Source organism: Sylvia atricapilla, chromosome 3 (genome assembly GCF_009819655.1).
Source record: "Sylvia atricapilla isolate bSylAtr1 chromosome 3, bSylAtr1.pri, whole genome shotgun sequence".
Classification (NCBI taxonomy): Eukaryota; Metazoa; Chordata; class Aves; order Passeriformes; family Sylviidae; genus Sylvia; species Sylvia atricapilla.
This window is the reverse complement of record NC_089142.1, coordinates 1,504,797-1,532,230: the sequence shown is the minus strand read 5'-3', so window position 1 is coordinate 1,532,230 and position 27,434 is coordinate 1,504,797. Positions and strand designations below refer to the sequence as shown.

The window sequence follows — 27,434 nt, the reverse complement described above, 5'->3', positions numbered from 1 at the left end:
ATGCGGAGGGGCGGGAGGAGGAAGAGGAGGAGGCGGCGTCCGAAGGCGGGAGGAGGAAGGTGAGAGGATACTGGGGGACACGGGGGGACACGGGGGGACACGGGGGGACACGGGACCCCCGGAGGGCGTGGGGAGGGGACGTCGCTGCGGTGGGACACATCCCAGGGGACACCGGGGATGTAGAGCGTCGTCACAGGGCCACCAACCGCAGAGAGGAACGGCGACACAAAACGCGCTGGGACAGGGCAGGGAGGTGACACAAACCCCGCCGGGAATGCGGAGGGGACGGCGGCATCGGGGTGCCGGTGGGAAATGTCAGTGGGAGCGCTGCGACAGCAGAGCGGCGGTGTTCCCAGTGTTCGCATCCCGGCAGCGCAGGATGGATCCCTGCCGATGGATGGGGATGTCCAGGTGGGCACAGAGGCCGGTGACACCTGGGTTGTCACAGCTCTGGGGTGGCAGCAGGGCCAGGGCAGTGCCTGTCCCCTGTGCTGGGGACACTCCAGTGCTGGGGACACTTCTGGGACAAGGATGACATTGAGGGGCTGGAGTGAATCCAGGGAAGGGAATGGAGCTGGGGAAGGGGCTGGAGCACCAGGAGAGGCTCAGGGAGCTGGGAAAGAAGCTCAGCCTGGAGAAAAGAGGCTTCAAGGGAGAACTTTTCCCTCTCTGGGGTGACAGCAGGGCCAGGGCAGTGCCTGTCCCCTGTGCTGGCTCTGCTGGGGACACACCCAGTGCTGGGGACACTTCTGGGACAAGGATGACATTGAGGGGCTGGAGTGTGTCCAGGGAAGGGAACAGAGCTGGGGAAGGGGCTGGAGCCCCAGGAGAGGCTCAGGGAGCTGGGAAAGGGGCTCAGCCTGGAGAAAAGGAGGCTCAGGAGGGACCTTGTGGCTCTGCACAACTCCTGACAGGAGGGGACAGCCAGGGGGGTCAGGATTTCTCCCAGGGAACAGGGACAGGAGCAGAGGGAACAGCCTCAGGGTGGATTTTTGGGTGGTCAAACATCTGCTCGGGGCAGAATCCTCATCCCTGGAAGTGTCCAAAAACCGTGAGGAGGTGGCACTTGGGGACACTTGGGATCTCTGATCTCAGAGATCTTCCACCAACTCCAACAGCTCTGATCCCATCGGAGGGAATTCCGTCAGTGATGGGGGTCCAAAGGCGTCACACGAACAAAATGAGCTCAAGGGGGATGCTTGGAAAACATCGATGTGAAATTCCCACAAATATCATTTTACTTAATTGTATTGATAGAATTAATTTATAATTGAATTAATTTAATGGTTTGATTTAAATACCGCTAGTTTGCCAGATATTTTGCTTTTTTTAAAAAAAAATAAAACGTGATTTTTTTTTTTTTTTTTTTTTTCTGAAAATCACAAAACCAGGGATTTTTCCACCAGAAAATAAAAACGCTGTGGAACGCTACGAAAACACTGGATTCCCTCTTAAAATTGTAAATTTTTTCCCATTAAAATGAAGGAATGGCACAGGAATAACGCCCAACTTTGTTCAATGAAATCACTGGATTCCTTGTTAAAATTATTATTTTTTTCCCCACAAAAAATATATTTAAAAAATATTCAATGAAATCCTTGGATTCCCCCTTAAAATTGTAATTTTTTAAATGAAAGCAAAGGAATGGCAGAGGGACAACGCCCAACTTTGTTCAATGAAATCATTGGATTTACTGTTAAAATAATTCTCTTTTTTTTCCACAAATATATATATATATATTTATGATATATAAAGGTATATAAAATCTGACATGAAAACCTGGAAAGTTCTGATTCACCCCTTTAAAGCAATTTATTGATTATTATTTATTGATAAATACTGCTAATTTGCCAAATATTTTGCTTTTTTATATATAAAAAAGTGGATTTTTTTTTTGCTGAAAATCACAAAACCAGGTTGTTTTTCCCCCAGAAAATAAAACCGCTGTGAAACGCTTCAAAAACACTGGATTTTGTGTTAAAACTGTAAATTTTTTGCCATGAGAATTAAGAAATGGCACGGGAATAACACTCAACTTTGTTCAATTACATCATTGGATTAATTGTTAAAATAATTTTTTTTTCCCCCTCAAAAAAAAAGTTTATTATATATATATGTATATATATTATATTTATATATATATATATATATATATAAATATATTTTATGTATTATATTATATATTATATATATTATATATATCTGATATGACAAGAGGGAAAGTTCTGATTCACCCATTTAAAACAAACAAATATTTGATTTAAATACCGCTACTTTGCCAAATATTCTGAATTTTTTTTAAAAAAAACCCTGGATTTTCTTTTTACTGAAAATCACCAAACCAGGTTGTTTTTCCCCAAAAAATATAAAACTGCTGTGAAACGCTTCAAAACCATTGGATTTCGCGTTAAAACTGTAATTTTTTTTTCCATGAGAATGAAGGAATGGCACGGGAATAACGCCCAACTTTGTTCAATTACATCATTGGTTTAATTGTTAAAATAATTATTTTTTCCCCCCTCAAAAAAAAATGTTTATTTTATATATATATAAACAATATATAATACATATATATATTATATATTTTATATATTATATTGTATATATATTATATATCTGATATGACAAGAGGGAAAGTTCTGATTCACCCATTTAAAACAAACAAATATTTGATTTAAATACCGCTACTTTGCCAAATATTCTGAATTTTTTTAAAAAAAACCCCTGGATTTTCTTTTTGCTGAAAATCACAAAACCAGGTTGTTTTCCCCCCAGAAAATAAAACCGCCGTGAAACGCTTCAAAAACACTGGATTTCGTGTTAAAACTGTAATTTTTTCCCACAAAAACAGAAGGATAACTCCCGTTTTTCTCGTTTTTCCAGCCCGCGAGGATCCACCCTCTCCATGGCCTTTGCACCTCCCAAAAACTCGCGGCTCCAGCTGAAGCTGAGCACTTGGACTCCCCTCAACCACCAGCTCATGAACGACCAGGTAAATTCCCAAAAGGAAAAAAAAACACCCAAAAAACCCAAAACCAAACCCGGAAAAAATCCGGGAATTTTTAAATCGGCGGAATTGTTGAGTTTGGGAGATCGTCCGGTCCAACCGCTCAAGGCAAAGCCAACTCAAAGGTTTATTTCCTCGGCATGAGGTTTGGGATAATCTGGGAATCTTTAATTTCATAAAATCACAAGGCAAAAAAAAAAAAAAAAAAAAAAAAAAAAAAAAAAAAAAGTTTAATTGTTTAATTTTATTTAATTTTATTTTTTTGTCCTTGCGGAGGTCGCGGGAAATGGAACGAGATTTTCCTCCCAAAGTTTAGAGGAGTGGAGGTGTCTTTATGATACATAAAGATATAAAAAATCTAACATGGAAAAATGGAAAATTTGGATTTGCTCGTTTAAAGCAAACAAATATTTGATTTAAATATTGCTATTTTGACAAATAATTCGCTTTTTCAATAAAAAAGTGGATTTTTTTTTTTTTTGCCGAAAGTCACAAAATCTTGTGAGTTTTTGTTGTGTTTTTTTGTTGTTGTTGTTGTTGGTTTTTGGGGTTTTTTTTAATATCAAATTGAGTGGGAATCAAAGGTGACCACGAGTAATGGAATAAAAACTTGGAATTTTTTTCCCTGTTGGAAATATGGAGATATCAGACACAAACTCTTCCTGATGTATAAATATATATATATAATCTAGCACGAAATCTAGATATATTTTATATATATAATATCTAATATACATATAATATATATATAATATATAAATATCAATCTAATGTGAAAAGATGGAAATTTCTGATTTACCCATTGAAAGCAAAGAAATATTTGATTTAAATACTGCTATTTTGACAAATAATTAGCTTTTTTTTAAAAAAAAAAAGTGGATTTTTTTGGCTGAAATTCACAAAATCTTGCCTTTTTTTTTTTTTTTTTTTTTTTTTTTTTGTGAGGGGCGTGGAGGACTCTAATTCCTTAAAAAAAACAAAAAAGTCACCACTTCCCTGATAATTTTCTGGTGATTCATCCCTTACATCATTACACGACGGAGATTTGGCTCCTGTCTGGATACTTCTGACATCAAAATTAATTTGATTTTTTCTTTCCCTTGCTCCCTAATTAGATTTCTCCGTATCCAGCATTATTTTTTTTCCCCTCAGCAGAAAGACTTTTACCCCACTTCAAGCCAACACTTGAATTTATTTTATTTCTGATAAACCCAAGAGATTGAGCTCTTTGAAGTCCTTTCAAATCTGGCAAAATCTCCAGCCTTTGAGTCATTTTGATCTTTCCTACAACCTGCCAACATTATATTTATTTTTTTTTAGATATACATCACTGAGTAAAGAATAACCTACCCAGAAATTAAAATAAAAACAGATTTTCCCACCTTTTCCCACATTTTCCCATCTTTTCCCACCTTTTCCCACATTTTTTTTTACTCCTCTGCCCCTTATGCATTCGGATTGAGCCGCAGCAAAACTTTTATTGGATTTAATATTGGATTTTTGGATAATCCGGTGCTTGTTCCAGGTAGGGAGGAACAGAAAAGAACATCCCAGAAAAACATCAGAAATTAGATATAATTTTCATATATATCTAAAATATGTAGTAGTATATATAATATTCAGAATATTATAATATAATATAATATAATACAATATAATATAATATATTGTATTGTATTATGTTATGTTATGTTATATCATACCATATTATATGATATTATATTTATATATTATATTATATTATATTTTCAAATATTATAATATTATATATAATATTCAAATATATAATATTCAGAAATTAAAAAAGCTGGGTTAATGGTTAATGGGTTAATGGTTATTGGAGGTCTTTTCTTGGAGATTCTTGAAGGTTTTCTGGAAGATTCTCAGAAATTCAAAATAATAAATAATGGCAGAAAATAATAAAAGTCGTTTTCTCCTTCCTGATCTGGTTTTTAAACCACTGACCAGGCAAAAAAAAAAAAAAAAATCCACTTTTTTTTTCTTTTTTTTTTTTTCTTTTTTTTTTGGCGCCCCTACGCTGCTCTGTGGTGAAAAAAAGAAAGAAAAGAAAAAAGGAAAAAAAAAATGAAAAATAAGTGCAACAAAATTGTTTGTGACGTTTGGAATCAGGAGGTATTTATTTATATTCCGTGAGGAATTTATGGGGAGGAGGAAAGGGAGGAGGTGTTGGTTCTGCACGGAATTTATAGACAGAAGGAATGGGAATTTATAGATGGAAGGAACGGGAATTTATAGACAGGAAAAATGGGAATTCATAGATGAAAGAAATGGGAATTTATAGACAGAAGGAATGGGAATTTGTAGATGGAAGGAACAGGAATTTCGAGATGGCAGGAACAGGAATTTCGAGATGGAAGGGACGGGAATTCATAGACAGAAGGAATGGGAATTTATCGACAGAAGAAATGGGAATTTATAGATGGAAGGAACAGGAATTTATAGACAGAAGGAACGGGAATTTACAGATGGAAGGAACAGGAATTTCGAGATGGAAGGAACAGGAATTTATAGACAGAAAAAAATGGGAATTCATAGATGGAAGAAATGGGAATTCATGGATGGAAGGAACAGGAATTTATGGACGGAAGGAATGGGAATTTATAGATGGAAGGAAGAGGAATTTATAGATGGAAAGATGGGAATTTATAGATGGAAGGAATGGGAATTCATAGACGTAATGAATGGGAATTTATAGATGGAAGGAACGGGAATTTATAGACAGAAAAAATGGGAATTCATAGATGAAAGAAATGGGAATTTATAGACAGAAGGAATGGGAATTTGTAGATGGAAGGAACAGGAATTTCGAGATGGCAGGAACAGGAATTTCGAGATGGAAGGGACGGGAATTCATAGACAGAAGGAATGGGAATTTATCGACAGAAGAAATGGGAATTTATAGATGGAAGGAACAGGAATTTATAGATGGAAAGATGGGAATTTATAGATGGAAGGGATGGGAATTCTCAGATGGAAGGAACAGGAATCTATAGACAGAAAAAAATGGGAATTCATAGATGGAAGAAACGGGAATTCATGGATGGAAGGAACAGGAATTTATGGATGGAAGGGATGGGAATTTATAGATGGAAGGAAGAGGAATTTATAGATGGAAATATGGGAATTTATAGATGGAAGGAATGGGAATTCATAGATGGAAGGGAATTTATAGATGGAAAGAACAGGAACTTGTAGATGGAAAGAATAGGAATTTATAGATGGAAGGAACAGGAATTTCTAGACAGAAAAAAGCGGGAATTCATAGACGGAAGAAATGGGAATTTATAGATAGAAGGAATGGGAATTTATAGACAGAAGAAATGGGAATTTATAGGCAGAAGGAATGGGAATTCATAGACGTAATGAATGGGAATTTATAGATGGAAGGAACAGGAATTTTTCGACGGAAGGAATGGGATGGGAAAGGAATGGGAAAGGGATGGAAATCTATCCTTATAGATGGAATGGATGGGAAAAGCAGAGAGAGGTGAGACGTGTGAGGAATGAAGGAACAGGGAATGAGGGGCAGGAGAGGTGGGAATTCCGAGCTGGGCCCAGGCAGAAGTGTCAAAATTCCACGGTTAGGAGCAGCACTTGGAATTTCTGGGGTCATTAATGGACACATTTTGGATAATTCTGGGAGTGGTCCATTGGTAGTCCCTGTAGATTTCAAACGTGGTAGGAGTTCACTGAGCCCAGAATTCCAGAATGGTTTGGGTTGGGAGAATCCATAAATCCCATCTCATTCCCTGCCCATCATGGCAGGGACACCTTCCACTACCCCAGGACACTCCAAGGATCCAGGGGCAGCCAAAAATTCTCTGGGAATTCCATTCCCAGGGCGTCCCCACGCTCATAAGGACGAATTCCTTCCTAACATTTGACATCTTCTCAGGAGGTTGGTAGGAGATGATCCCAAAGGTCTGTCCCATCCCAAACCATTCCGTGATTCCCCGAAACCTGGATTCAGTGCCCCTGGATCCCTGGAAGTGTCCAAGGCCAGGCTGGATGAGGCTTGGAGCAGCCTGGGACAGTGGGAGATGTCAGGGCTGGAACTGGATGAGCTTTAAGGTCCTTTCCAGCCCAGAACAATTCCATGGGCCACCACCAGGAATTGTTTCATTGGCAGGGCCAGCTGGAATTCAGGGAGGAGGAATCAGGGGATCTGGAATTTTTCCCGGTCACAAATCCAGGGGTGAAATTCCAGAAACTCCAGGGAGGTGCTGCAGGGGTGAGGATGAAGGGCAGGAGAAGGAGCATCCAGGGCAGGAAAGGGGCTGGAATTCGGGAGAGGATCCGCCTTGTGCTGGGCAGGAATTCAGGTCAGAATGAGGCAGAAGATCCTCCAGGGGCATTTGGAGGGATTTTCCAGCCATTTGAGCATCTTTAAACCCCCTGGAGCCAGGGATGTGAGACAGCAGATCCCAAAACCATCCCGGGCCTCCGGCTGCATCCACAGGTGCAGCTCCAAGGCCTCTGGGAGGGGACATGGGCTGGGTTATTACACCAAATTTGGGACATTCTGTTGCTAATTAACGCTCCCAAGCGCCTCGAGAGGCAGAACTTTGCAGGATCCTCAGCTCAGATGTGTCTCCAAGAGCGCTGGAAGCAAATCTGCTTTCTGTCTTTGATCAGAGACCATAAACAGCTCCCTCCTCCTCCTCCTCCTCCTCCTCCTCCTCCTCCTCCTGCCCGGAATCCTCCAACCCAAAACTCACATCTCCCGCTGTTTATCCCTTCCTTGGGGCGAATCCTTTCCCAAGTTCGGCTTGTTAGGTTTGTTGGTTGGGGTTTTATTTTTTGAGGGGGTGTTTTTTTTCCCCTCTCCGTTTTACCAATGTCCCCCCGTGCAAATAAAGCAAATAATCCTTTTTCCTTTCCTTTCCTTTCCCCTTTCCTTTCCCCTTTCCTTTCCCCTTTCCTTTCCTTTCCTTTCCTTTCCTTTCCTTTCCTTTCCTTTCCTTTCCTTTCCTTTACTTTCCTTTCCTTTCCTGTCCTTCCTTTCGTTTCCTTTCCTTACTTTTCTTTTCCTTTCCTTTCCTTTCCTTTCCTTTCCTTTCCTTTTTTTTTTCCTTTCCTTTCCTTTCCTTTCCTTTCCTTTCCTTTTACTTTCCTTTCCTTTCCTTTCCTTTCCTTTCTTTTTTCTTTTTCTTTTTCTCTTTTCTCTTTTCTTCCTTCCTTTCCTTTTCCTTTTCTTTCCTTTTCTTTCCTTTTCTTTTCCTTCTTTTTCTTTTCTTTTCTTTTTCTTTTTCTTTTTCTTTCCTTTTCTTTTCCTTCTTTTTCTTTTTCTTTTCTTTCCTTTTCTTTTTCTTTCTTTTCTTTTTCTTTTCTTTTTCTTTTTCTTTTCTTTTTCTTTTCTTTTCTTTCTTTTCTTTTTCTTTTTTTCTTTTTTCTTTTTCTTTCTTTTCTTTTTCTTTTTCTTTTTCTTTTTCTTTTTCTTTTTCTTTTTCTTTTTATTTTCCTTTTTCTTTTTCTCTTTCTTTTTTTTTCCTTTCCTTTTCCTTTTCCTTTTCCTTTTCCTTTTCCTTTTCCTTTTCCTTTTCCTTTTCCTTTTTCCTCACCCCTCTTTGATCTATCTGCTGGAATAAAAAAATCACTTCCAGCATTTCCCTCCTTTCCCAGGTCACCATCCCGAGGGATTTTTTGTTGTTATTGTTGTTTTTTGGTGATGAGGAGCCACGTGTCAGCGCTTCGGGGTCCAGTTCCCTGTGGATAAAGTCAGTGTCAGAAATCCTCCTCTGGATTTTGACACGGATCCTCCTCGGTGGGAGCTGTCTCCCTCCAAAGTGGCTGGGATAAAAAAGAGCTGCTTTTTGGGATCGAATCCGTGCAGGATTTCGGGGTGTCTCCGGGTCGGGATTAATGGGAATTCTGAAATAAAGAGGTGGGAAGTTCAGCTTCTGGGGCACCTTCCCCAGAAGGTATCCAGGAGAGAAGAATTCCCATGGCTTCGGGCTGGGAGAACTGGGAATATTCCCCTGGAGAGGAGAAGGATCCAGGGAATTCTCAGAGCTCCTTCCAGAGCCTAAAGGGGCTCCAGGAGAGCTGGAGAGGGACTGGGGACAAGGGATGGAGGGACAGGACACAGGGAATGGAATTCCCACTGGGAAAAGTGGGATTCAGATGGGATCCTCGGGAGGAATTCCTGGCTGAGATTCCCCAGAGAGGTTGTGGCCTCCTAATGATTTATTAAAAAAATATGGATATTGATCTAATATCGATATCCAACTCTGACTGACAATGACTCTCTAACAGTTTGAAGTTAGAAAATGTGTGTTTATTACATTTAAAGTTAGAAAGTGTGTGTTTATTACATTTAAAGTTAGAAAATGTGTGTTTATCACATTTAAAGTTAGAAAATGTACGTTTATTACATTTAAGGTTACAAAGTGTGTGTTTATGACGTTTAAAGTTAGAAAGTGTGTGTTTATTACATTTAAAGTTAGAAAGTGGACGTTTATTACGTTTAAAGTTAGAAAGTGGACGTTTATTACGGTTAAAGTTAGAAAGTGGACGTTTATTACATTTAAAGTTAGAAAGGGGGTGTTTATTACGGTTAAAGTTAGAAAGTGGACGTTTATTACGTTTAAAGTTAGAAAGGGGACGTTTATTACATTTAAAGTTAGAAAGGGGGTGTTTATTACGGTTAAAGTTAGAAAGGGGGTGTTTATTACATTTAAAGTTAGAAAGGGGACGTTTATTACATTTAAAGTTAGAAAGTTTGTGTTTATTACATTTAAAGTCACAAAGTGTGTGTTTATTACATTTAAAGTTAGAAAGTGTGTGTTTATTACATTTAAAATTAGAAAGTTTGTGTTTATTACATTTAAAGTTAGAAAGTGTACGTTTATTACATTTAAAGTTAGAAAGTGTACGTTTATTACATTTAAAGTTAGAAAGTTTGTGTTTATCGCATTTAAAGTTAGAAAGTTTGTGTTTATTACATTTAAAGTTAGAAAGTGTGTGTTTATTACATTTAAAATTAGAAAGTGGATGTCTATTGGCAGCTCCCAAATAAACACCACAATTCACAGATGCTTCACAGGGTCTTTTTATGTACAAAATTGTTGAATACCCAAAACACAAATGCATATTCATGACTCTGGTCCATCCCATTCCCCGCTTCATATGGTAATTAGCCAAAAAGCAATTAAGCACGAGTAGTTTGTCCTTTTTATGGGGCGGGGTCTCAAAATGATGAAGTAAGATGAGTTTTCCTCGTTTTGCCTTTTTAACCTTTTAGTGTTGGTGACACCTGGATCCTGTTTTCTCAAGACTATCTGATTTATGATCACATTGTGTTCTTGGAGTCTATTGATTAAGTAACAGGCCTCCTGATTGATCAATTCCTTAAATCCGGCTTCTGATAACAAAGGGAAGTTTACCTCAGCAATATCTAGTTTAAATAAAGTCCTTAATTCTCCGAAATTAATGTCTCACAAGCCCCGTCCAGCCTGGCCTTGGGCACTTCCAGGGACGTGCCATCGAATCCAGGAGGCCTCAGGGATGATAAATTCCCGACAGGATCACCAAGGAACAATCAAACAACGAGTTGTAGGTGGCAGGAGAAGGGATGTGGGATTCTTTCCCTCTCCACAGGAAAGGTCGGGAATTTTGGGGCCCATTTCTGGGCTCCTCAGTACAAGAAATACTTGGATTTATGGGATGAATCCAGCACGGGGAATGATGAATTGGAGAAGCTGATGTTTTAGGGATGTTCTGGAACCTCCATCCAACAAAACACCCAAAACTCAGGGACGTGCCTGAGCTACTGATCCTATATCCTGAATTTGGAATAAAAGATCTCCTTAATTTTTTTTTTTCCAAAATCATCCATTCAGCAATTCTGTTGATAATTTGTGGATTTTTTTTTTGTGTGTGTGTAGTATTTTGTGGATTATTATTTTTGTGGATTATAATATGTGGATTATTATTTTTGTGGATTATAATATGTGGATTATTGTTTTTCAAGCTGGATTTTTCCCAAGCACTGGGTCCCCTTTAAACACTCAATTTTCTTTATTTTTTTCCTATGTTTTACAGGTATTTGAAGAAAGAAGAGCCCTGCTTGGAAAATGGGTAAATTTTCTCTTTAAATAAATATTTGCCGCGGGCAGATTTTGGAAGTGATGACGGTCAGGAGTTTATCTCATGACAACTTAAAACTTCTTCTCTTTTGGAAAAAAAAAAAAACAAACCGAGATTCACATCCCTGATGTGACTGAGGAGAGCAAAGGAGTCGATTCCCTCAGTTCCCACATTCCCTAAGTTTTGAAGTTGGGAAATCATATTCCATTGTTGGGATGAGCTGAAATGGAACAGGAAAAACCCAGGAAATGTCTGTGAAATCCTCAAAGGAGATGCTGGATGTTCAGATGAAATCTGTAATAAATGACATTTTATCTACCGGGTGCACACATCGATTGGTCTGGGTTGGAACTGATGGTTCTTTATGCTTAATAAGTCATTCACTAAATTTATTTTTTTGCCTCTCACATGGCCTCTACAGGCAAATATTTTGATTTTAGGGATTATTTGTCTTTATAGGAAACGATCTTTCTGTAATTCGTTGTGTTTTGATAACGAGAAGTTTCAGGGACACCAAGAAATAAAATAACGGAAGGGATTATCGTTCAAAATCCAGATTTTAATGGGACGGGCAGCAAGAGGAAAACACAAAATCCATCTTTTGGGAACTGCTGGATGTCTAAAAACCCCAAAATCTGGGAAGAGCTTCCTGCCAACCGCTGTCACAAGGGCTGGCTGGTCTCCAAACGTCACAATTCCCACCCTCCTCGTGGCCTTGGATCAGCAGGCTCCTCCAGAGCCGAGCAGCATCCCGAGGAAAAGAAGCACAAAAGCTGCTCTGAAGTCCCCACCAAACCCGGGGCTGTGCCAGAGGAACCACGTGGAGAAACCTCAGTGCTCCGGGCAGGAATTTCCACCCTGGATCCCAGGATTTTCCCAAGGGTTCTCAGGAAACGCGGGCTAAACGCCGGAGCTCGGATTTCACGGCTGGGATCACGCTCAGGGCTCAGCTGGAAAGGATTTGTTCTGGGAACTGGGAGGATGAAGCCTGTCCTAGCTCCTGTTGGGCGTTTCCAGGCGTGTCCAGGTGATGGAAAGGAAAATGAATCCCAGAAATAAATTAATGGTTGGATTTGATGGTGGGGAGCTGTTCCAACCTCGATGGTTCCCTGATTCTGTCTTGGAGGGGTTTTCTGAGCTCTGGGGGGAGAGATCAGGCTGGAAAGGTCTGAGCTGGATGGGGGCCAGGGAAAAGTGCTGCATGGAAGTGTGACACCTCAAAATGTCACACCTGAGACACACCAAACCTTCACACCTGAGAGATCACAAAACTTCACACCTGAGAGATTCCCAAAACTTCACACCTGAGACACCCCAAAACTTCACACCTGAGAGATTCCCAAAACTTCACACCTGAGACACCCCAAACCTTCACACCTGAGAGATTCCGGAGTGACACCCAAAAACTTCAAACCTGAGAGATCCCAGACCTTCACACCTGAGACACCTCAAAACTTCACACCTGAGAGATCACAAAACTTCACACCTGAGAGATCCCAAACCTTCAAACCTGAGAAATCCCAGAGTGACACCCCAAACGTTCACACCTGAAAGATCCCAGAACTTCACAACTGAGAGATTCCAGAAAGACACCCCAAACCTTCACACCTGAGAGATCCCAAACCTTCACACCTGAGACACCCCAAAACTTCACACCTGAGAGATCCCAGAACTTCACACCTGAGAGATCCCAGAGTGACACCCAAAAACTTCAAACCTGAGAGATCCCAGAACTTCACACCTGAGACACCTCAAAACTTCACACCTGAGAGATCCCAAAACTTCACACCTGAGAGAACCCAGAACTTCATACCTGAGAGATCCCAAAGTGACACCCCAAAACTTCACCTGAGAGATCCCTGAACTTCACACCTGAGAGAACCCAGAGTGACACCCCAAACCTTCAAACCTGAGAAATCCCAAAACTTCACACCTGAGAGATCCCGGAGTGACACCCCAAAACTTCACACCTGAGACACCCCAAGCCTTCACACCTGAGAGATCCAAAACCTTCACACCTGTGAGATCCTGGAGTGACACCCCAAACCTTCACACCTGAGAGAACTCCAGGGCGCAGCAGCTCTGCAGGAAAAGAATTCCTGGGAATGAGGGTGGATCACAAACCCAATACAAGCTGACGGCGTTTTACAATTAAGGGAAATGTCCCAAAGGCAGCATCATTCCCCGTTTTGCTCCCTGCGTTTTGGGAAAGCTGAGGACAAGTCAGGAAACACGGAAAACATCCCTGTCCTGCAGGAAAGACGGAGAAGAGGCGTAAAAACACCTTCTAAAGAAACCCAGAAGGGCTGGAAAAAGAGGAAGGGAATGATCTGATCCCTGTGCTGGCTTTGGAGAGGGCAGGAGCTCCTGGGCTCACCTTGAAGTTACAGAGACACCACTTAGACACCAGCAAAATCCAGTAAATCCAGCAGAAAATTCCCTGGGGATCAGGGGAGGAACCTGGAGACTTTTGAGGTTGCACAAACGCTGCCAGAATTAGGGAGAGCAGATCCTGCCTTTGTGGCAGGTCTGTGTCCCTCAACTTTTTTTCCACGGAAGGAGCATCCAGCCTCCTGGAAGAGCAGAGCAGGAAACTCTCCAGAGCGGTTTTCCTTTATTTGGTTCTCCAAATAAAGGTTGGAGTAAACTCGGAATGCTCATTTATTTAATCCTTCTTGATTTTACTCGTGCCAGGGATTTAAATTTTTATTTCATTGTTTTCTTCCCCCACTGGTGCCTTTGATGTCTCCCAGGGGTGTTGTGGTCCATAAAAACACAGGCTAAAAAACAAGGAATGAGGTGACCCGGAGGGACAGAATTCCTGTTTCTGCGCACCTGGCAGGAGGGGTGCAGCCAGGCTGGATTTGGGATTTGCTTCCAGGGAATAAAGGATGGGACAAGAGAGAACGGCCTCAAGCTGTGCCAAGGGAGGCTCAGGTTGGACACCAGGAGGGATTTCTTCATGGAAAGAGCTTCCAAGGGAGGTTTGGAGTTCCCCATCCTTGGAGGTGGCCCACGGAGTGATGTGACACTCAGTGACAAGGTGGGGATTGGGCACAGCTGGGACTCGGTGGTTCTGGTTTCCAGCCTCGGTGATTCTGTGATTTAACCCCTCGTTTTATTTTTTGTGCCCTCTCCGAGCGGGGCTGAGCCCTCCCAGGCAGGGGACACTTCAGGCAGGTGGCCACAGACCACGTTCACCTTGGAGCAGAGCACAAGAACACTGAAACCCCTAACGTTGGTGAATCCAGGGACGGCTGGGACAAGGAATTCTGCCGACCTGTTGTTGTGGTTTGAAAACAAACCAAATGGGAGGCTCTAAGTCAGAAAATAAAATTTAATGAGAAGGGGAAAAAAATAAATAAATAAAATAAAAATAAGAAGAAAAACCACTGACAGAGTCAGAACACACCCTGATCAGGTGATGGAAGCAGTCTCCAGGTGAGGTGCTCTTCCTGAAGCAGTGATCCCGTAGAAAGGTCTGGTAGCTCCAGTCCTCTGGGAATCCAGTGGGTGAGAGCTGCTTCTACTGTCCCAAATACCAGTTTATATCCAGGAGGGAATTCTTGGCTCCTCCCCGTGGGCGGAGCATCTCCCAATGGGATGATGAGTCACACAGGAGCTCCTTGATGGCCCATTAAAGAGAGATAACACCCGGAGGGAGTTGTCTATAAGGCATTGATGGGCCATGAACTGAAGATGGTGATAGAATACATCCTAAACTACAACCCAGGACACCTGAGATATTCTAGAACATGTGGGTGTATTGCAGGGGTAAAAGGGGTAAAAAGCCTTCAGCCACCAGCCGGGGCTGGAGGGAAATCCCAAAGAGAGAGGGAGAGAGAACAGCGGGGTGAGAGCTGAGAGAGAAGGGAGAGAGAGCAAAGGGCAGGGGGAGAGAGCAGGAGCAGGGGGAAGAGGAAGGGGAAGAGTTAAGAGGAGGGGTAAGAGTTAAGAGGTAAGAGAGTTAAGAGAGTTAAGAGAGTTAAGAGAGCTCAGAGCAGCAGGAAGGAGAGGAGGAAGAGGTAAGAGAGCGAGGTCCTTGTTACAATCCATTATATCTCCTTTTGTGATGAATGTTCTAATTTACAGTGACCAACCAACACCAGACACAAAATCCTATAGAATCTACATCCAGCCTGTAAGAACTGCTATAATACCATACTGTGTTATATTTTAGACTCTAAAAACTACTCTTTAGACTTTTCTGTTTTGCTACACTGACCTTTGGATCCCTGAGCCAGCAGAAAGGGATTGTTCAATCCAAAGGGATTCTCCAGCAGCTGGATTGTTGTTTTCAGGTTATAGAGTAACTAAGACTCAGTATCCTACAACTCAAAGTCAGCTTTCATTTCTATCCCGATGTTAGGTTTCATATTATCAGAAAAATAAGAATTTTCCTGATTCCCCTTCCCCAAGACCCTAAATCTGGTGATAACAGTTGGTCTTCCCATGGCAGGACTGTCCCTGGCCGAGTTGTCACTTCTACCACCGTATCAAACAAATAAACCTGACATTTCACAGGGAAATCACAGAAAAAAAGTTGTGTGGAAGGGACCTTAAAGCTCATCCCATCCCACCCCTGCCATGGGCAGGGACAGACCTTCCACCATCCCAGGCTGCTCCAAGCCTCATTTCCAAGAGGAATTTCCCTTCCTGAGGAAGAGAAGGTGGCCTGGTGACAAGAAGAATTGCATTGTCACCTTGCCATGGGGACAGCTCCTGGATTAATCCCAGGCTGGACAGGGCTTTAAGGTCCTTCCAACCCAAGTCCTTCCTAAAAACTCCTGTGAAATGTTTGTTTCCTCCTCAGGGTCAATCTCCAGCCCACACTCGCTGTGCCCTGGAGCCACAGATCCCAGCTCGGAGCTCTGCAGGTCACAGCTCTGCTCCTCCTCCTCCTCGGCACTGAGACGGCCTTCCTTAAACGGGACCTCCGGAAATTAAAGAGATAAATAAAATAGAAATAGGAATAATAGAAATAATAGAAATAGAAATGAAATAGGAATAGAAATAGAAATAGAAATAGAAATAGAAATAGAAATAGAAATAGAAATAGAAATAGAAATAGAAATAGAAATAGAAATAGAAATAGAAATGGAATAGGAATAGGAATAGAAATTAAATAGAAATAGAAATGAAATAGAATAGAAATAGAAATAGAAATAGAAATGAAATAGAAATAGAAATGAAATAGAAATAGAAATAGAAATAGAAACAGAAACAGAAACAGAAACAGAAACGGCAACAGAAATAGAAATAGAAATAGAAATGGAATAGGAATAGAAATGAAATAGAAATAGAAATGAAATAGAATAGAAATAGAAATAGAAATAGAAATAATAGAAATAGAAATAGAAATAGAAATAGAAATAGAAATAGAATTAGAAATAGAAATAGAATAGAAATAGAAATAGAAATAGAAATAGAAATAGAAATTAAATATAGCATACACATATACATACATGTATATAGATATACACATATATACACACATATATGTACATACACACATACATATAAATTTAATTAATATTTAAAAAATAGGAATAAAAACTCTTACAGCATTTTAAAAAATTATTACGGGTAAATAATAATAATGTCCAGTGTCCCTTCTTTCTCCTGTCAGAACGAAACTGATAACAAATGGAGATTGTTTGTTTCCCCTCTGTTTCCTCCCCACCCCCAATCCACGCCCAAGTGGAGCACTGCCGGAATAATGGTTTAAAATGCACTGTGCAGATGGAGATAATTGAGGAGCATTTTTCTTTCCTGATCATGTTGAAGAACTCCTCCTTGATTTATTTATTTCCCCTTTGGTTGAATTCCAGAGAACAAACTGCAGGAAGGAGAACAGCTCCTCTCTTCCTCACAAACACCTCTGCCAGACCCTGGAGGGGGTCAGAGGGGGGAAAGGGTGGGATTGGCGTTCCTGAGATCCTGGAGGGGGGAAAAGCCACACAGAAGAAGCTCCCTGTCTCTTCAGACACAGCGAATTAAGGAATTTTATTTGAACATTCTTTTTTTTAATCCCCATTTTTCATATAATTTTCAATCCTAACGATGCTTAGGAAGGTATTAAAGGCAAAACTGAAGCGGAGAACTTGGGGATTTAGGACTTAGAAATATTTTTCTTAGAAATAAAAAATTTATCCGTTTATAACGCCCCGATATTTTTAACAGAGCGCATTCCAGCTTTTCCCGGGCACAGGGACGGTGGTTGTGTCCCTCTCTCCAGGAAAACCAGCGGCGGAGGCGCCTCTCGGGGCCGTCCCTCCGAGATGTGGGAAATCTGATGGATAAATTCGTGTATCAAAGATTTGGTCTGTTAAAAAGCCACTCCAGGGCATCTCCGAGATTCCAAGAGCTGTGGTGGAAGCTGTGAAACCACAACATTTGTGACAGAAATGACACAGCCTGACTGGAGATGGCCCATTCATCAATGATGGGCCTCCACTTCACTGCTGATTGACATCTGATACCAATATTGATAGGGGATCCTGAGGATGATCAAATCAATACCCCAAAGGAGAAATCCAGGAAGATTATCAATGTCTTTTCATACTTACGGGAACCCCTTTCAGACCTCACTTGGAAATAAAGAGACACATGAATATTTGGACTGTCAATGGACTTATCCTCAGGACAAATAAACTGTATAAAAACCCTACTCCAAGACCCAGTGATGTGTGGCTGAGGTTGGATGGTGCCGTTGTTACCGTCACTCTGCCCACCCAGCATTCCATCCACGTTGTCCCAATTTATCGTGGCTTTTTAATTTGGTTTTTGGAAATTTGCTGAATAAATTCTGTTCTTTCGAATTGGCTTCTAATCGTTTATAACGTGGAGGATCCTGAGGATGATCAAATCAACACCCCAAAGAAGAAATCTGGGAAGACTCCTGAATCGTCTTTCCATGCTTACGGGAACTCTTTCCAAAGCCTCGTTTGGAAATAAAGAAACACATAAATATCTGGACTTTCAATGGGCTTATCCTCGGGACAAATAAACTGTACAAAAACCGCACGTTGAAACCAAACCCAGTGATGTGTGGCCGAACCCAGCATTCGATCAATGTTGTGATCGATTTTATTGCGGCTTTTCGATCCGATTTTGGGAAAAAATTGCTAAAGAAATCATTTTATTTCTAATTGGCTCCCGATCGTTTATAACACCCCGATATTTTTAATAGAGCCCATTCATTCCTGCTTTTGTCGGGCACAGGAAAACCTCTCTCCAGGAAAACCAGCAGCAGAGGGGCCTCTCGGGGCTCATGGATTAATTAACTGAGGACACAGCCAGCCCGGCCCGATGTCACACGATCCCCGCGGTGACATTGTTCGGGGGAATGCCCGGACCAAGGAGGGGAATCCTGTCCGACTGGTCGGGCTTGCTGCAATCCCATCCGACTGGGGAGGATCCGCAGCCGAATTGTGGGATGGGGACCCACAAAAAAAAAAAAATAAAAGAGACAAAAATGTGCCGGTTTAACCCCTTCGGCTGCCGGGTGCTCCCTGATTTAAATGGAGTTTAAAGGATGGAAAAGAAGAAGATGATGGAAGGAATTCCCTCCACTCCAGCAGGGTGGGAAGGGTTAAAAAAAGTTGCAGCTCCTCCGTCTGCTGGAAAAGCGAAGCTCGGATTTGTTTTGACTGGTTCGCTTAATCTCTTGACGTGGAAGAAAAGAAATTAAATCTCATACGGAAATTTATCGGCGCGGATTGGTGATGGGGGATTGTTTTAACGAGCTGGGATCACGGGTGTGGAGCAGGAGCTTTGTCCCTTCGTGTGACAGGGAAAACCTTTAATTTTGAGCCGAAGGTGAGAAGGGGACGGGCAGAAGCTCCTCTCTCCTCCTCTGGTTCGTCTTTGTCCGGTTTTAGTCTCAGGGAATATTTCCAAGTCCTAAATCCCCAAGTTCTCAACTTCAGTTTTCACCTTAATACCTTACTAAGCGTCGTTAGAATTGAAATTTATATGAAAAACATGGATAAAAAAATATTGAAAAAATATCCCTTAATTCGCTGTGTCTGAAAAGACAGGGAGCTTCTTCTGATTGGATTTTCACCCTTTTTTGGTGGAGCTGGGCTCATGGGTGTGGAGCAGGAGCTTTGTCCCTTCGTGTGACAGGGAAAACCTTTAATTTCGAGCCGAGGGTGAGAAGGGGACGGGCAGAAGCTCCTCTCTCCTCCTCTGGTTCGTCTTTGTCCGATTTTAGTCTCAGGGAATATTTCCAAGTCCTAAATCCCCAAGTTCTCCACTTCAGTTTTCACCTTAATACCTTACTAAGCGTCGTTAGGATTGAAATTTATATGAAAAACAAGGATTAAAAAAAAAATATTAAATTTTTTCCTTAATTCGCTGTGTCTGAAAAGACAGGGAGCTTCTTCTGTGTGGCTTTTCACCCCTTTTTGGTGGGGCTGGGGTCATGGATGTGGAGCAGGAGCTTTGCCCCTTCATGTGACAGGGAAAACCTTTAATTTAGAGCCGAGGGTGAGAAGGGGATAGTCAGAACCTCCTCCTCTGGTTCGTCTTTGTCCGATTTTAGTCTCAGGGAATATTTCCAAGTCCTAAATCCCCAAGTTCTCCACTTCAGTTTTGCCTTTAATACCTTCCTAAGCATCATTAGGATTGAAATTTATATGAAAAACAGGGATAAAAAAATATTAAAAAAAAAATCCTTAATTCACTGTGTCTGAAAAGACAGGCAGCTTCTTCTGTGTGGCTTTTCACCCCTTTTTGGTGGGGCTGGGGTCATGGGTGTGGAGCAGCAGCTTTGCCCCTTCATGTGACAGGGAAAACCTTTAATTTTGAGCTGAGGGTGAGAAGGGGATAGTCAGAACCTCCTCCTCTGGTTCATCTTTGTCCGATTTTAGACTCAGGGAATATTTCCAAGTCCTAAATCCCCAAGTTCTCCACTTCAGTTTTGACTTTAATACCTTCCTAAGCATCATTAGGATTGAAATTTATATGAAAAACAGGGATAAAAAAATATTAAAAAAAAAATCCTTAATTCGCTGTGTCTGAAAAGACAGGGAGCTTCTTCTGTGTGGCTTTTCACCCCTTTTTGGTGGGGCTGGGGTCATGGGTGTGGAGCAGGAGCTTTGCCCCTTCGTGTGACAGGGAAAACCTTTAATTTTGAGCCGAGGGTGAGAAGGGGACAGGCAGAAGCTCCTCCTCTGGTTCGTCTTTGTCCGATTTTAGTCTCAGGGAATATTTCCAAGTCCTAAATCCCCAAGTTCTCCACTTCAGTTTTTGCCTGAAAACCTTACTAAGCATCGTTAGGATTGAAATTTATATGAAAAACAAGGATTAAAAAAAAAAATTAAAATTTTTTCCTTAATTCGCTGTGTCTGAAAAGACAGGCAGCTTCTTCTGTGTGGCTTTTCACCCCTTTTTGGTGGGGCTGGGGTCATGGATGTGGATCAGGAGCTTTGCCCCTTCATGTGACAGGGAAAACCTTTAATTTTGAGCCGAGGGTGAGAAGGGGATAGTCAGAACCTCCTCCTCTGGTTCGTCTTTGTCCGGTTTTAGTCTCAGGGAATATTTCCAAGTCCTAAATCCCCAAGTTCTCCACTTCAGTTTTGCCTTTAATACCTTCCTAAGCATCGTTAGGATTGAAATTTATATGAAAAATGGGGATTAAAAAAAAGAATGTTCAAATAAAATTCCTTAATTCGCTGTGTCTGAAAAGACAGGGAGCTTCTTCTGTGTGGCTTTTCACCCCTGCAGGATCTCAGGAACGCCAATCCCACCCTTTCCCCGCTCTGACCCCCTCCAGGGTCTGGCAGAGGTGTTTGTGAGGAAGAGAGGAGCTGTTCTCCTTCCTGCAGTTTGTTCTCTGGAATTCAACCAAAGGGAAAATAAATGAATCAAGGAGGAGTTCTTCAACATGATCAGGAAAGAAAAATGCTCCTCAATTATCTCCATCTGCACAGTGCATTTTAAACCATTATTCCGCCAGTGCTGCACTTGGGCGTGGATTGGGGGTGGGGAGGAAACAGAGGGGAAATAAATAATATCCATTTCTGATCAGTTTTATTCTGACAGGAGAAAGAAGGGACACTGGACATCATCATTATTATTATTATTATTATTATTATTATTATTATTATTATTATCATTATTGTTATTATTCACCCGTAATATTTTTTTAAAAATGCTGTAAGAGTTTTTATTCCTATTTTTTAAATATTAATTAAATTTATATGTATGCGTGTATGTACATACATGTGTGTATATGTGTGTATATCTATATACATGTATGTATATGTGTATTCTATATTTAATTTCTATTTCTATTTCTATTTCTATTTCTATTTCTATTTCTATTTTATTTCTATTTCTATTTTATTTCTGTTTATATTTATATTTATATTTATATTATTATTTTTTATTTCTATTTCTATTTCTATTTCTATTTCTATTCTATATCTATCCTATTCCTATTCCATTCCTATTCCATTTCTATTTCTATTTCTATTTCTATTTCTATTTCTATTTCTATTTCTATTTCTATTTCTATTTCTATTTCTATTTCTATTCTATATCTATCCTATTCCTATTCCTATTCCTATTCCTATTCCTATTCCTATTCCTATTCCTATTCCTATTCCTATTCCTATTTCATTTCTATTTCTATTTCTATTTCTGTTTCTATTTCTATTTCTATCTCTATCTCTATTTCTATTTCTATTTCTATTTCTATTTCTATTTCTATTTCTATTTCTATTTCTATTTCTATTATTTCTATTATTTCTATTATTCCTATTTCTGTTGTGTTTATCTCTTTAATTTCCGGAGGTCCCGTTTAAGGAAGGCCGTCTCAGTGCCGAGGAGGAGGAGCAGAGCTGTGACCTGCAGAGCTCCGAGCTGGGATCTGTGGCTCCAGGGCACAGCGAGTGTGGGCTGGGGATTGACCCTGAGGAGGAAACAAACTGGGAAAAGCAGCATTTCCCAAAGAGGGGAATTCCCCAAACTGTTCACTTTTCCTCCTTTGAAAAAGGTGAGTTTGGGTCAGGGCAGCTCTTGCGATGCCCAGGAGGAGCTCCATGGAATTCCAGAGGTTGGGTTGGAAGGGATTTTGAAGCTCATCCCACTCCATCTGGTTTCTCCAGCCTGGCTTTGGACATTCCAGGGATCCAGGGGCAGCCACAGCTCCTTTGGGAATTCCATTCCAGGGCCTCCCCACCCTCACAGGGAAGGATTTCTCCCTAATATCCCATCTAAATCTCTTCGATTTAAAACCTTTGTCCACCACACAGACAGGTGGATGGGGCGAAGCAAAATCCACATTTTCCTTCAGGAAAACCCTCTCCAACCTCCAAACTGATGCCTTGGGAAGGCCGAGCTGGAACAGAGACTGGACACAGCTAAGAGAATAAAATATATTTATTAAAAGGCCTTAAAGGTTACACCTTGGGCAGCACAAGAACCTGGCCAAGGGCTGCACCCAGGGTGGACCCAAAATGATATTAAAATGGATAAAAGTCTCACACTTTTATAAGTTTTGATCCATTTGCATATTTGGTTTAATTGTCCAATTACATCTTCGGGTTATAAAGTCCCATCCTTCTTGTTTTCTCTCTTCAGTCCACTGTTGGTTTTGCTTTTGGGCTTGAAAACTTGTTGCCTGTTGCCCTCGGTCTCCAGCAGGAAAAGGATTTGTTGGCCCTTTTGCTCCCTGGAAAGGGAAAATCCCGGGAAAACGCCATCCTGAGCTCCAGGTGTTTTTGTAGTTTTTTTTAGCCTAGGTTTTAAAAATTTTATTCTATTCTTCTTAATTTTTTGCGTCTTGTAATTTGGTTAATAAAGCTTTCTTTAAAACCCGAGCCCGCTTTGATTTTCTCCTCTATCTCAGGGCAAAAAAGGAGTAAATAATAAATAATTTTAGTGGACACTCAGAGCACCAGCCCCACCCAGTTTGCCCACCTCTGCCATCCCTCATTCCCCGATTTCCTCCCACGAGGATTCAATCCTGCCATCGGCCGTGCGGAAAAAAAAAATAAAAAAATTAAAAATAAAATCTTTGTGACTCTGCTGCTCGCTGCCACGGCAGGTTTTTCCTCTCCAGGTTTGGTTTCCCTCCTCTCTGCTTTTGTATCAGTCTCATGAGTGGGACTGCGGGGAAAAAGTATTTTGGGAATGGTGAGATTCCATAAAAGTGTCGGGGGAGAAGGAATTAACAATGAATTTATCATTTCTCCTGTAAAAAAACCCATCCTGGAGAAAGGTCTCCTCTTTTCCATGAGGGAAGCCAAAGCTCGGAGCTTGGAGTGTGTGGCTCTTTTGAGGATTAGGAGTCATTCTGTGGCTTCCAAGTTTCTTTTTATGTAGCCTCTTGTTTGTTCTGTCACTGTGAGTCACCAGAAGCTGCTGCTCTGGTGCTTTGAGAAGCTGTATCTCTGGTTTTTCTGCACCTGAAACTCCTATTATTTTTATTTTTAATTTTTTTTAGCTTTCTAGTTTGACAAGTGGATGGACGGCCAGAGCAGGAGGATCCTGGTGGACCTCCGCACCTGAAACTCCTATTATTTTAATTTTCTTTATTTTATTTTTTTAACTTTCTAGTTTGACAGGTGGACGGATCCTGGTGGACCTCTGCACCTGAAACTCCTATTATTTTTTTTTTTTTTACTTTCTAGTTTGACAAGTGGACGGATGGCCAGAGGAGGAGGATCCTGGTTTCTCTGCATCTGAAATTCCTATTATTTTTATTATTTTTTTTTTTTACTTTCTAGTTTGACAAGTGGACGGATGGCCAGAGGAGGAGGATCCTGGTGGACCTCTGCACCTGAAACTCTTATTATTTTTATTTATTTTTTATTTATTCTTTTTTAACTTTCTAGTTTGACAAGTGGACGGATGGCTGGAGGAGCAGGATCCTGGTGGATCTCTGCACCTGAAACTCCTATTATTTTTATTTTTTTTATTTTTTTATTTTTACTTTCTAGTTTGACAGGTGGACGGATCCTGGTGGACCTCTGCACCTGAAACTCCCATTGTTTTTATTTTTATTTTTTATTTTTTTTAACTTTCTAGTTTGACAAGTGGACGGATCCTGGTGGACCTCTGCACCTGAAACTCCTATTATTTTTATTTTTTTTATTTTTTTATTTTTACTTTCTAGTTTGACAAGTGGACGGATGGCCAGAGGAGGAGGATCCTGGTGGACCTCCGCACCTGAAACTCCCATTATTTTTATTTTCTTTATTTTATTCTTTTAATTTCTAGATTGACAAGTGGACGGATGGCCAGAGGAGGAGGATCCTGGTGGACCTCTGCACCTGAAACTCCTATTATTATTTTTTTTTTTATATTTTCTAGTTTGACAAGTGGACGGACGGCCAGAGGAGGAGGATCCTGGTGGACCTCTGCACCTGAAACTCCTATTATTTTTTTTTTTTAAATTTTCTAGTTTGACAAGTGGACGGACGGCCAGAGGAGGAGGATCCTGGTGGACCTCCTGGAACGCTGCTCGCTGTCCCAGCAGAAATTCTGTGCCAAGCAGCTCCAGGCCCGAGTCCCCACCGAGGCCGTGGATTTTACCACCAGACTCCCTCGAGTCCTCTCCTTGTACATCTTTTCCTTCCTGGACCCACGGAGCCTCTGTCGGTGTGCACAGGTAAAAAAAATAAAAACCACAACTCCTGCTTGGGGTTCAGAAAGCCAGGCCAAAGCAGTTAAAAAAAAAACCCAAAAACCAAAAAACTCACTGATTTTTGGTGAAGGTGAAAGGCCTTCTGACTTGGCAGCCTGTGTGAGATGCTCAGTGATCCTTGGATCCCAAATCAAGCCACATTGGCCAAGAGTCGTGGGAGTGAAGAGTAATTTTAAATTCTCCGTTCTAAATCTTTTTCGAAGTGGCATTTTCAAGGCTGATTGTTCCCAGAAAGGAAGAAAATCACATTCCTCTCAAACACCTTGCACCTTAATTCTTTTTCAAAGCACAACATTCAATCCTTTAAGGAAAACAGAACCTTTAAAATACCTGAGGGTCACATGTTGGATGTGGAAAATCAGAAAATTACAAGATGTGCTTTGGAGCAAAAGGATCAAGACTCCAAAATTTCTGTTTGGTGCCATAAAATGCTGTGAGATGCTGCCCAAAGTGGTTTTAATTTTTTTTTTTAAACTTGATTTTAGTTTTCAGTGACGTTATTACTGCAATAATGCAATATTTTATGTTGTTTAAGGATGTATAATGATCTCGGCTTGGCGAAGCCTTGCTTTGGTAACTTCCTCTCGCATTTCACGTGGATGCAGCTCAAACTCTCCACGCTCAGGCAGGGACACAGCAGGTTGGAAAATTACTTCAAATCATCGAATATCTTGAGTTGGAATGGCCCCACTTCACGGAAACCTTGAAAAGTTTAAATGGAGCATTAACAATGCGGGAAAATTGAATTTTTTTGAGGATACAAATTACATCCCCGTCACAAAAACCCCAAAACCTCGTGCGCTTTAAACCCCAAGTCTTTCTTTCACCTGGCTGGGACTTCACAGGTGAGCTGGCACTGGAAGCACCTGTCGGAGCTGGACCAGCTGTGGATGCTGAAGTGCCTGCGTTTCGGGTGGTTCATCAACTTCTGCCCCACGCCCTTGGAGCAGGGCGTCTGGAAAAAACACTACATCCAGATGGTGAGGGAGCTGCGCATCACCAGGCCCAAGGTACGCCTCTGCTGGCGTCCAGGACATCCCCTTGGGTGGCCGGGAGCCGAGGAAGGGAATTGGAGCCCTGGACTCAAAGCGGGGTGTGGAGCCGGTCCAGGGGCTCCGAGACCTCGGCACAGAGCCCAGGGAAACACCGGGTTTGATTTTAATCCATGGGAGAGGAATTACAAACCACCGGGATGTGAAAACAGCGGTTTAGCGCAGTAAAAGATACAAAATTCAGTAGTTTTAGGGTTTATAGAATAGAGGTAAATGGGGACAAGATGGTGGAATTTGGGTGGTACCTCATGGACTTCTCCTTCTTCCTCATCCTCCATCTTTTGGGGTGGTGATGGCACAAAGTAGTCAGAGTGGATTGGAGCAAAGGAGAAATGTCACTTTTAGTGTGGGCACCGGGCATTGGCACAAAATAGTAAATAACCAACACGTAGTTATCTGTATAAATGTGAGGGAACATCCCCTCGAGAGGCAGTCTCCTCCTAATTAATGAACAAATTAATTCGAGATTATTATCTCGAAGATTTATATTTGAGATATCAAATAATAAACACCACCAGAAACCTGAAAACAAAACCTTGAGGACTCTGCTTTTTTACACCGACGCGACTCGGGGCTTTTAGAGGGACTTTAAACCACCGAAATCTCGGGTGAGGAAAACCCCCCCAAGACGCTTCAGGCTCAGATTTCACGTTTTCCAGATTCTCTGCTGCACTGGTTTGTAAATTTGAACATCACGTGAGGTGTTAGGAAGCTCTCCTCACAGCTTAGACAGACAAAACAATCCTTTTCCAGCCCCGGTCATGGTTTTCAGGCCCAAAAAGTGTAAACAGCAGGGAACAGAGAAGAGCAAACTGGGAGGATGGGATTTCTTTAACTGCAGCTGTGATTGGACAATTAACCCCAAATATGTGAATGGATCAAAACTTAGAGACGTGTGAAAACTCGTGATCCATCTGGGGTGGAGCCTCAGCCAGGTTTTTGTGCTGCCCAAGGAACATCCTTCTAAGGCCTTTTTAATTTCTTCATTTCTCTTTTTTCTTTATTTCTCTATTTCTCTAACTCTCTGGAGCTTCTCCAGGCTCCTCCACAGGTCTTTGTCCCCACTGGGAAAACTCAAGGCTCTGCCTCTTGATCTTTTTGGGATCGACCTGAATCCAAAGCTCAGCCCTTTAACTGAAAGCAAAATCTCCCACAGAGATTTTCTGCGGCCGACAGAGAGAAGCTGACGCATCTCAACAGCAGCTCAGCTCATTTTAATGTGGATTACAGGGTTTGGGGTGGTGACGAGCACTGCCGAGGTGCCTCCTTCTGCCCGCTGACCACAATGAGACCAATTCTGAGTCAATCCCCCACTATTATAACTCTAAATTTTAAGCCAGTCTGGTTTTCATCGCCGGCTAAAACTCGGTTTTCTTCTTTTCGTCTTTCCAATCAGACTCCTGCCAAGGAGGAGTTCATAGTCGTCGACGTGCAGCCAGTAAAAAACGACGTCCCGGAGAGGAAAATTCCCGCCGCAGGGCAGGGGACAACCAGGGGGAAAAAAGAGCTCCCTCCTTGGCGTTCATCCGACAGGAACCCCAAGGACACCGTCCGCTACAACTACCTGGACAACTGGGACCCCATCGAGCAGGCCAGGCAGGCGTAA

General features: G+C 41.6%; 1 protein-coding gene across 1 annotated transcript; it reads left to right on the top strand.

The window, feature by feature from the left end:
- Window positions 1–27,434, top strand: LOC136359814 (F-box only protein 16-like). The gene is made up of 6 exons (XM_066316751.1): window positions 1–59; window positions 2,884–2,992; window positions 11,072–11,107; window positions 24,534–24,740; window positions 25,622–25,786; window positions 27,225–27,434. Exons 1-6 carry the CDS (start codon window positions 1–3, stop codon window positions 27,432–27,434), a joined length of 786 nt encoding a protein of 261 aa, XP_066172848.1.